General features: G+C 34.6%; 1 protein-coding gene across 1 annotated transcript in view; it reads left to right on the top strand.

The window, feature by feature from the left end:
• The window catches only part of DCDC1 (doublecortin domain containing 1), a 452,779-nt gene that overhangs the window by 237,108 nt on the left and 203,452 nt on the right, over window positions 1-12,219 (top strand). Inside the window, 3 exon segments of the mRNA XM_032359359.1 lie at window positions 903-1,066; window positions 4,090-4,215; window positions 7,081-7,186. Of these exon segments, the coding sequence (XP_032215250.1) occupies window positions 903-1,066; window positions 4,090-4,215; window positions 7,081-7,186 (396 nt within the window).

Below are 12,219 nucleotides of genomic sequence, written 5' to 3'. Positions count from 1 at the left end.
TAACGAGAAATTGAGAGACACAAGAACTGACAAGGGAGAGAAGACAGAAGGCTCAGGGAAGAACAGTGATGGATAGTGTGGGGTGCAGAGCGGGACAGAGCAGAGGCCTAAACATTCAAACAAAGTTGATGGATAAAGAAAAATGTCCTCAAAATTCCATATGCAATACAGTTCAGTGGGATTTACTTTCACTAAAATGTGCCTGAAATTAGGAAGATCTTGCTGTAACCTGAATGTAAGAGAGAAGCAAACACTGGCAATGCTATCATTTAAAATATCAAATGAGAACCTTTCATACTTCATATTCCAATTATGGCTTACTCACAACTTGAAAACATTCATTACTGAAGCAGCTCACAAGCTTTTGCAAGGTTCTTAATTGAACTACATTCAAAGGAGTTCTTGTAGGTGAACAGACATTGGCTGAAAATCCTGTTTATTTTTGCAATCCTGAGAGTGGTGAGTTGTTCTGCCATGGTAATCTGCAGTTATCTGGGGATGAGGAGGTTGCTGATTCTAAAATCTGAACGTGCTCTGGAAGGATCCTAACAAAATGTGTGGCTCGGACAAGAAAAGCATAACCCTTATCAAAGAGGACTTTTACCGTGTGGGGAAGCTAAATGCTCTTTTTCTAAGGCTGTCACATCTGCTTTCAGTCCCCGTGCCAAAGGGTCAGAGCTCAATCACAAGCCTGTGGCACCCCCTGCTGGTTAAAAGCCCATGCTCATTTTGTTACTTTACACTGAGCTAAACATTGCCATCATTTCACACTTCTTTTAACATTCCATATGAATTTAATTATCATTTGTTTGGATTCATTTGTTACAGAGACGAGACAGTTTGTTATAGATGTTCACATTTTACATTACTTCTTCTTCTTCATTATTTTCCCCCAATACCAGTTACTTCTCAAGATTCATCAAAGGCTTCAAGGATCACCCATCAACCCATCAGGCCTCAATTTTTCTTCAATCCGGCTTTTTGATGAGCATGGTCAAGAAATTAAGAATCCACTTTTGCTGAAGAATGAGCAGAAAATTTGGGTCTCTTATGGTAAAGCATACAGGTAGGAGCATGGTGTTTATTCTGTCTGTCCTCAACCTTTCCAGGGGCAAGCTAATTTAAAAGGGAAGTTGAGAAGGGTGCCAAGTAGCACCCTTTATGGATTTTTTTTTTTTAAATCTTGAATTCCAGTAAAATTTTAGGGGCGTTTTTTTGTGAGGCAGTATTGTTTGTGAGATATGACATCCCTCTCTCTCTTTCTCTCTCTCTGACTTTCTGTCTTAATGCCTTGTCATAGTTCTTGAAGTCTGCCTGTCAGCACAGCAAGTGGGATTTGTTCATGTCTGAGTAGTCACCTTAATGATAGCAGATGGAAACGCCACGGGGGGCCCAAGCCCATCACACTGTCATTGTCGCACACTGCCCTGACCTGCTTCCACTCCTCTATTTTTTTGTCCCTTTTTAAAGGAGAAATGGATGGTAATTGAAAAGGATCTTAAGCAAGATTTATGAAGCTGTGGACAACATGATTCCCCACTATCTCTCTATGTTTTCACAAATAAAGTCTTAACCTTTTAAGCACCAATGACAGGACAGCTAAAGATAAATTGGTAAAGCTTGTAAGCCCTATCTTATCTAAGTTATATTCCTCAAAAGCGCCTTACATTATCCCACAATAATTACTAGTTATTGCTGAGCATTGTGTAAATTTTTGTAGATTGGTAAATTCCTGCATAAAATTATCTGTGTTTCTGGGAAAACAGAAAGGCTGCAGTCTGTAGGCACTGATGAGCTGGGCTGTTGTGTGGAATATCTTAGAAATGTATGCATATTTTGACAGGACACATCCAGATGAACTCGGAAACTGCTTGTCAGGAAACTTAAACACACTTTTCTGCCGACTTAAAAAACACACTTTTCTGCCGACTTTATTTATCTGAATAGGGAAAGTAGGGGAAAATAACTTTGCTTATTGAGTGTAATTGATCGTATATTAATTATAATGAAAATAACATTGATGGACTAGGAACTGATTGGATTTGCTATATATTCTAAGAGTCAACATTTCAAATACTGAAATAAATCTGCTCACAAATTCAGGAAGGTTTTGGAAGAAGTTGGTGGGACTGGTTGTAGATAGTATATTATAAAATTTGATTTCTTCTCTCCCAGGAGAGGGAAATTAAAATGTTTAATAATTTCTTATGCTGTGTAATTTATGGAATTAAAAATATATGTAAGGAATGATGTCTTCTTCCATAGACAGATTTCAAGTTATAATTCTGTTACATTGTGAGAATTGTTTTTATAATGGTAGAGCAGTGATGAATTTTATAGTGGTGAGAATTCTTGAATAATTTAGCAAGCTCTTCCAATTATAAGGAAAGGCTTTAATAAAATGTGTGTCTAATAATATCTTCTTAAATATCATCATTAAAGTGAAAGCAATGACTAATTTGATATTTTTAATAATGTTTGTTATAATATGATATTTTGACAAGATGAAACATTTGTTCTTGGTTTGTTGGATCATACTTGTGGAATAACTTAGTAAAATGCAAAGTATCTGGAATACTCTAAAATCAACAGGGTTGTAGCTGGAAGAATTCATAAGTGTATATTTGTTTATATGTCATTCTTATTTTAACAGAATAATTTTTTTCTGGTCTTGAATCCAATATAAAGCACTAGGAAACCATTATAGCATTTTGCTACTATTGGAATTTCTGAAATTTATGTCTAAAGGTTATTTCCTAGATCTAGTTTAAAACATCTTGAGAGAATGTGCAATATGTACTAAGTAAATGATACTCATTTTTAGATAGTAATTTTAATGTGTTGACATGGGGAGTTAGCTTACTCATTTATAAAAGTTGATTTTGCTGATATCTGCTTTTTCAGTCCTATCATTATTTTTCTCCCAATTTGTATTTTGGAATATATCCAGTCTACAGAAAACTGGAAAGAATTATACAGTTAACACCTATGTATCCTTCACCTAGGTACACCAGTTTAGAGTTTGCCTCATTAGTTTTACCTCTTCTATCTCTTTTCTCTCTCTTTGAGAGCTTTTAGATTATTTCCAGTCACTCAAGTTTCACTCATAAATGCTTCAGATCATATAAGTGAAGAATAGGATGTTTTTCTATGTCACCACATTGTAATATCTAACACAGTCAATAATAATGTAACATCATCTAATATACAATCTATGTTTAAACTATGCAAAATATGCTTTAGAGTTTCTTGTAGTCTTAAGATCCAAGTAAGATTCATGTATTACGTTATCTCCTTTAGTTCTCTTTAATCTAGAATATTCTCTCACCTTTTGTTTTGCTTCTCATGACATTGAAATTTTTAAGAGTTCGGCAGTTTTCTTGTAGAATGTCCCACATTCTGAATTTGTCTCATGTTTTCTCATGATTAGATTCAGTTTAAAAATTTTTGACAATCCTACACAGGTGATGTGCTTGTGTCCTATAATTATGAAGTTAAATAGCAAGACTTTGTCACCAATTTAGAAAAAAAGAAAAGGCTCATAGTTGACATAATGCCAGTTGCCATTGTTTTTATTTAAGGTCGGTTTCCTATTTGATTTTAATTCTCAAATAATTAAATAGAAAAGAAAGTATCTAACAGTATGTAATATGAAAAATCAAATTAGCATAACATTTAATGAGCTCCCCAAAATAGTAATTTATAGCCAAATATTAAGAATTCACTTACTTGTCAGCTCCAGAGAATGTTAATGGTATATTGCATTGTAGTTAAATGTTAAAAAATAAAAATTGCATGAATGACAATTGGTTGTTTTTCTCAACTAAATACTTTGCTTTTATTATTGAAATTATTTTTAAGAATTACATGTTTTACAACTATCCTTGACATATAAATCAGCCAGATAAACTAAAATGTGCATTTCAGGTGTCAGTATAAGGTATCAACAATAGTGGCATATTATAAGAAATTCACTTACTTCTGGACTTTGTTACTCACTGATATTATAGGTTTTATTATTTATTTGTGCTCAAATTTCAATGTTTGTATGATTTTGCATATAGCTTTGATGTTTTATCCATTTTTCAGATCTCCACTTACACCTGTTTTGAGTCTCACCTTTGACCAAGTGACTGCATTGGACAAAGATGGCATTACAGTTGCATATAAAACCTTCTTGGACCCTAATGCTGTTCTTCTACCTGGATGTGACAAGTAAATTAACATGTGCTCAGTTAAAATAATTTGAAATACCTAACTCTGATTGCAACACTAAAAGATGTTTTTTGTACTGTTTTAATAAGCAATTATTTTATTGGCTTATTTCATGATATAATGAGCTAGTGTCCAAAAAGTTTTTCATTAACTTCTCTTGAGTTAAACAAAAAAACCAACAAAACCCGTGAAGCAATGAGCAGACTCTAGTTTCTGCTTTTCAGATGTAACAGTTTTATTTAAAATGTAAAAAATGTTTAGTGGATGTTTCTAAATTAAGAGTTTTGAGTGGAATCATTAAAATATTAAATAACTTTTTTTGTGCGAGCGTTCATATTTAAACGTCTCCTTTGATGATGATAAATTGAAAACAAAAGCAATATGCTAAAAAATTGATGGAGTGGTGGGAAGAATAGGATTTGGAAGATTTCTCTGCTGCTCATGATTTTCCATGAGCTGGTGGGTGTCAGCGTCTTCTTTCTTTCTTTCTTTTTATTTTAGAATTTATTTATATATTTATTTATTTATTTGACAGAGAGAGATCACAAGCAGGCAGAGAGGCAGGCAGAGAGAGAGAGAGAAGGAAGAAGGCTCCCCGCTGAGCAGAGAGCCCAATGCGGGACTTCATCCCAGGACCCTGAGATCACGAAACTGAGCCGAAGGCAGAGGCTTAACCCACTAAGCCACCAGGTGCTCTGTGGGTGTCAGTTTCTTATCTGTAAATAATAAACCCCAGTATTTGCTAAGTGTTGATCACAGTTCTAAATGAATTGGGTAAGGATTTGTTTAATCCTCAAAACAATGATCTTAATCCCATCATTACATTATTTTATTATTACTTCATTTTATTATTACTTTTATAGAGCTAGAACTGAGGCTCAGAAGGGCAGAGTAATTTGTCCATTCATAGAACTAGTACATGGTAGAGCCAGGGTTCTAAACCAGAGTGTCTTTCTTAAGAACTGAGGGCTTAACAACTACCTAGCACTCTCTACTCGAATTTTCTGTGATGATGGAAGCATATGTTTTGACTACTGAGAACTTAAAATATGACTAATGTGACTGAGGAACTACATTTTTAATTTTAAGTTATATTAGGTTAAATTTAAATAGGTATATGTGGCTAATGGCTATTATATTGGGCAGTCAGCATGATTCTGATAGTATGTTGGATTAGGTGATCTATCTATAAGATCCCATCTATCTTTAATACTTCGTTAAGTTAACAATTTATAGCTTTCCTTAGTATACAGGTGAAAAGGCTGGATGTAGAGGGAAAATCCAGAGAACCAGAACTGGTCTGTCTGATGAGGTCACTCAATATAGCTAGACATTGCTAAACATGTCTACAAAGACAAATTCTTTGGTCTTCCTTGGTTGGTTAAACAATTCTATCCCCCAATGACTGCCTGCAGTATCCAGGGAAGACTGGAATGTTTTGTCTTGTTCTTTTTCTTTATAGATAGAAAATAGCTTAGCGTACTTTTCTTTTTCTAATAAATAGTTTATTTTTTTGAGAGCTTGCGCACATGAATGGGGAGGAGAAAGGCAAAGGGAGAGGAAGAAACAGACTCCCCATTGAGCAAGGAGTCCAGCACTGGGCTTGATCCCAGGACCCTGAGATCATGACCAGGCTGATGGCAAATGTTTAACTGGCTGCACCATTCAGGAGACACCCCAGTACTTTTTTTTGCAGGCATTTCCATTTATAAGAAGATCCATTTCATGTGCCCCAGTCTTTCCCCAAACTGCTAAATTTGCAAACAGACCCTTTACCCTTCAAGTGTTAGCTAGGAGTTTGATTTTTAATTCATGTATTCCTTCCTAATTTCCCTTTCCTGGGTGCATTAAAGACTTTTATTGAGTGGTTTTAAGTTAGATCTAGGTCACTAAGCATAACAATATGAAACTACCCTTATTGAAAATAAACTTATTGGAAGATAATTTACATAATTTTTAGATCCCATTTGAAAATCTTTCTATACTCTAACATGCATTATTTGAAATCTTAATAATCATACTTTAACATATATCTCTCGGGGTATTGCAAAAAATACTATTTCCTGTCTCAGAACTGGTTTTTGTTGAATAACATGCCATATGATATGTCTTAACATATAAGTGCTGAGCCAGATAATTTTCTTTAGAGTAATGATTAGTTCACTTTTAAAATAAGTTATTTGGGGGCATCTGGGTGGCTCAGTCAGTTAAGTGTCTCCCTTCGGCTCAGGTCATGGTCCCCGTGTCTGGCTTCCTGCTCAGTAGGGAGTCTGCTTCTTCCTTTCCCTTTGCTCCTCCACCCCCAACTCGTGCTCTCTCTCTGTCTCAGATAAATAAAGTCTTAAAAAATAAGTGATTTGGCTGAACTAATTTGGCTGAACCTCCCACTCCCCATTTGTAGTTTGTGTGCCCCCTAGAATGTGCTCCTTTTTAAGACTGTCTAAAAATTGCCAAAACAATGTGCTTCACATAACCATTTTAAGTATAAAACTATCCTGTATTATTTATAGCCCATGGTATTTAGAGTAAAAGTTAACAGTGAAGATGGTGTCCACTATGAGTGATTCTGTAAGACTGAGTCATTTTTTTGTTTGTTTGTTTCTCTGTTCTGTTTATAATTAATCAGTCATGGAATCCTCCAGTATAATAAATAATTGCAAGATACAAATTTGAAGTCTTCGTTTCCCAATTATAGATAACAAAGCACTTTACAAATTTCTGTTTAAAAAGATTGTGAACTATACATTTGTTTTTCTCTCCCTAGTAGAGATAAGATATGTAAATTATTATACCAGTAGAATAAAGAAAGTTATAATTAAGTGCATTTTATTTTGACAATAATATTAAATATTTTACTTTTCTTAGTTGGGAAGTTTGTGAGAGATTTCCAATTAATTTCAACAGTACCAGTCAAGAGATACCTGATCAATTTGAAAAGGTAGACTTGGAGAACCATTTCCTACAGAACAAGGTCAGAATTCTTTCTTTCTTTATTTCTTTTTTTAAAAGCTTTTATTTATTTATTTGACAGACAGAGATCACAAGTAGGCAGAGAAGCAGGCAGAGAGAGGGGAAGGGAAGCAGCTCCCCGCTGAGTGGAGAGTCCCATGTGGGACTCGATCCCAGAACCCTGGGATCATGACCTGAGCCGAAGGCAGAGGCTTTAACCCACTGAGCCACCCAGGTGCCCCCAAGGTCAGAATTATTTCTTGTACTTAATAAACATATTTTATGTATTGGACAGTCATTCACTATATGGTGACTGAGTGGATTTTTTTGAAGGTTTTTTGGAAAGTACAGATTATTTTACAAATGTTGGGGCAGGTATTATTCTTTACTTCCTATTAATTCAGCACTTTAAAACTGAACCAATATATAGTATTCCCACTAGAAAAATTTTTACCTGAGTTGTCATTTAAGTGCTATTGCTTAGCATATTTTCTTTATATCTACTGTATTAATAAGTTGGAGTTGTTTAAAAAAATCTTTAAGATGGTTGTTAAACAAGCATTTGATCTCTTTGCTCTGTGGGTCAATGTATTTAAGGAATAGGAGTTCTTTAGAAAACGCAACTCGTTACAACCCAATTCAGAAGGTTTGTTTATTAATTTATACTTAGAAATGTCAGTAAAGAATTTTCTTCTTCAACTGAGCTATGAGACGTATTTGAAACATGTCTCCAAAGAAAGAATATAACTTTGTTTTTTTCCCGAGCGGCAGGGTTGTTGTCCATTTCAGCAGCATAAGCTCTAGTTTTTGAACTCATGAAATCAAAATCAAAAGGTACCCACAGTGATAAAGATGCTCAAAGTAGGACTTCCTGTTAAATGGTCTGGGCCCTTTATTTCTGAGAGACAATGCAAAGATCCATTGTCCCAACCTGCTCTTTTCTAATTTCTGTATGAGTGTCAGTTTATTATGTCAAAATGTATACTGAAAATATTAGTTCTTTTAAAACACCTGTGAATCTAAATAATACAATTATAAAAATAGAATAAAATAAATAATTATAGTTGACCCCTGAACAATGGAGTTAGCGGTTCTGATATCTCACAGTTGGAAATACACATATAACTTTTTTTCCCTGTAGAACTTTTCACTGCCCCCAAATTTAACTGCTAATAACCTACCGTTAACCAGAAACCTCACAGAAACGGTCGGTTAACAGGTATTTTACATATTGTATGCATTATGTACTGTGTTATTGCAAAACAAGCTAGAGAAAAGAAAATGTTATTAGGAAAATCATGAAGAAGAGAAAATGCATTTATATCATTGTACTGTATCAAAGAAAATCCACATCTAAGGGGACCCATTGAGTTCAAACCTGTGTTATTCCAGGGTTAGCTGTATTTCTAACCCTGTCAGATTTTGAGCATATTTAGAAAATAAATTCAAGTTGAGAAATACGTGAATAATTAATGTCTATATTTATATTTATATTCATCTCTCATTAAGATTTATTTACCATAATTCTGATCCTGTTGGCATTCCTTTTTAAGTTTTGATGTGACATTGTTTCCTGTTCAAAACAACTTGTAAGCCTACCTGTTACCCACTGAAACTCCAAATCCTCGTCAGACCTTCATTGATCTCCATGGTTCTCTAATCTGCCCCTAATCTTGACTTGCCATTCCAATATTCTCTTCTTGATCTTTGTACACTACACTACAGTTAGAGCGAGTAAATTGTGTCCCGTAACATGTTCTTCATGTTCACTTGTGCCATGGTATGTGTTGTTCCTGGTCTAGCATATATATACCCCCCACCATTCCTTGCTTTTTAAGGCTTTATTCAACTCTTCTTCTTCCATGGAGCCATCTCAGATCCTCCAGAAAGAATGAACTTCATATTATTGAAACTCCTTTTCATCCTTTGAAAATGTTCCTAAAGTTTGTGTTTTGGTATAGTCATTTGTTTTTGTGTCTTTCTCTTCCATTAAATTGAGAATTCTTTGGACACAGACATTATGTCTTACTCATCTTTGTATTTTTTAATTCTAGCGCAGATCTGTTGTATGGCAGCTGCACAATTCATTTTTGATGAATAATTTTTAAAAACCTAGGTACAACCTTTCTTTTAAGGCTCAATATTCTCTAATATGTTCTTCATGTGTTAGCCAAGCCTGATTGCTCATTTGTTGTTTTCTGAAAGTACTTCATGATTTCTGTTGTTATGGCCATGTAGATCACTTTGCCTAGAATTCAACCCCTTTTTCTTTGTTACCGCCCACCAGCCTTCTTTGTCACTTTTATGCCATATTCTAACACTGCCTGGCATACAGCTGGCATTCATTAAATGCTCGCTGAAATTCTGCCCATCATTCTAACCTTATCTGATTTGTGCCTGTTTCATGAACCCTTTCTTTATCAACCTTCATCCCCAAATTGGATATGATGTTTCTGGACTTATATCTTCATTGCGTTCATTCTGTTATCCTTATGACATTGAACTTGATGTTTCTCTTAAACATTTTTTGCATGATTCAAAGTCAACCAGTGCTCCAAATGAACACATTTCAGGTCACATTGGGGAAGAAAAGGGAGAATGGTAGATTCCACTGAGAATATTGGGATCAGGTCATAAAGGGTATTAATTCAGTGTTAGGGGTCCTGGATGTTGTTCTGTAGAAAACGAGGAGCCATTGGAAATATTAAAGCAGAAGCAGGATCGGATTTGATGTTTGTGTTAGGAAGATAACTCAGGAGTCCTTTGTTTATCCTCCCTGCTGGATTAGTCATTGCTCAGGGACAGAGGGCATCCTGCTCATCCTTGTCATCATTGCAATATCTACACATTCAGAGTTAGCTAGATGGAATTGAATTCACTAGTTAATTAACTCATTCAACAGAAAACAGCTCAAACCTGGAAAAAAAAAAAAGGATATCAAAGAGTGATCAGAGGAAGCTTCTTTTTTGATTTTATGCCAATGTAGGACTTTAAAAGATAACTATATTTTCTCATGTTGAAAAATGATAGAATAACATCCAATTATTTCACCATTCCTAACTGGTTTTAATGATTTAGTGAAAATGAGAAAACTCTCAACTGAAAGTTTGTACACTATTATAATTTTAGAAGAAGAATTTGGTTTTGAATAAAATTTCAGTCCAACAAAAGTAGTAGTATAAGAAAGCAACAATTTGATAAGTTGGCTAGTAAAAAGAAGCTTTCAAAGAAAAATGGCCCTCCCTTAGCTACAAAACCTTTACAATCCTTTCACAAAAGCACCTCCAATTATATACAGAGAGGTGATCAGTGCATTGGAAATAGTAATTTAATAACCTGAAACGGAGCACTTTTCAAGAAAGATTCTAGCAGAGGTGATAGATATCTATAGGCCTTTTATTGTAGAATCTTGATGCTCATTGTGGTAAAGAAGACACTAAGAGGATTACAACAGGAGTAGAGAGAGGGAGGCAAAAGCCGATATTCTTGATGCATACGTTTTAAAATTGGCTTGAGATAGAGATATCAGTGCCCAACCCCTGACTGTTCTTTTAAAACTCTTATTGACAAGTAAAACCTTTCCTACAGAGAAAAATTTGGAACATATAATCCCTATTAGTAATGTAGGAGATAGATATAACCCTGACAATTACAACCTGTTGCTCTTTTATCCATTTCAGAAAAAGATTTGGAATCTACTACAAAATGACACTTTGGCAAATACATCTTTCAATAGTTCTCTCTTGCTACTTAGATTGACAACATTTTTAGATTGCTTCAGTTTAAGGGCAATAAAAATAAATATTTCCATGCATTGGATGAGATTTGAACTTCATAGTAGTTAATATAAAAGAAAAAACATTAGTTTGAGTAATGCCTGGCTATGGGAAAAAATAGCAGAAAAATGGACTCCAGTGTTTAGCAGGTAATACATTCTGCCAAAATGGAAAGGAAACATATTTTGCTCCTAGCCTTTTGGTATAATCAGACTTTAGCAAGACATTAGTGACAATTTTGGTATGGAAACGGCAAGAACAATACCAAATAATGATTTTACAATTGTAGCATTCTTGTTAAGAGTTATAAACTTACAACTTGTAAATTCAGCAGTCATGGATACTAGCAGAATGAATTATTTTATATATCACAAAGGAGACTAACCAAAAATGAACACTTTTTCTGTTCTCTTTCTTTGGAGGGCAAGTCATTGAAAAATAATGTTTTCTACAAACAATTTATACTGGGAAAAATACAAAATTTTAATTTTAATTTTGAACCAATTGCCATTAGAATAGGACACAAAGCTTTAAATAAATTCCCGAGTCCCTTCCTTATTTTTTTTTAAAATAACTTTTAATTTATTCCTTCCTTATTTTTAAACCAATAGTTGGAAGATATTTGAGGGCTGCATATTTACATCTTAGATATTTTGCCTTGTTTGATTGCATAATTATGTACTCACTGGTGCTTTCTGCCTTTAGACTTTTCCAGTTCTTGGTCTTTGAGGTGGATGTATTAATCAGCTGTAGATTTAGGGACTAAAAAGACTAAGAATGAACAGTAGGGACACGAGGAAAGATATTTTATAACATTTATTATTGTTGTGATTTTATTTATGCATTTAAGAGAAAGAGAGAGAAAACAAGCAGGGGAGAGAGGCAGAGGGAGAAGCGAACTCCCTGTTGAGCTGGGAGCCCAACATGGGGCTCAACCCCAGGACCTGGAGATCACGACCTGAGCTGAAGGCAGACGCTTAACCATCTGAGCCACCCAGGCTCGCCTTATAGTTGTGATTTTAATTTGTATATCACATTTTTTAACTTGGTCCTAAACTCATGATCAGATGTGAAAAATCTTATAAAATTTCTATGTAGCAAATGATTTGTTTTTGAATAAAGGGGGTGATCAGTGAGCTCCTGCTTTCAAGAAAATTCACTATCTTGTGTTTCATTCCTCAGATCTGTAAATAAACACCATAAGTGTTTCTCTTATGAATTTGCACAGGAATATCAACAGCTTTCATTAGTGATTTGGAAAAAGAAAATTGAACAAGAA

The sequence above is a fragment of the Mustela erminea genome, chromosome 9 (assembly GCF_009829155.1).
Source record: "Mustela erminea isolate mMusErm1 chromosome 9, mMusErm1.Pri, whole genome shotgun sequence".
NCBI lineage: Eukaryota > Metazoa > Chordata > Mammalia > Carnivora > Mustelidae > Mustela > Mustela erminea.
This window is presented reverse-complemented; position numbering and strand designations above follow the sequence as displayed.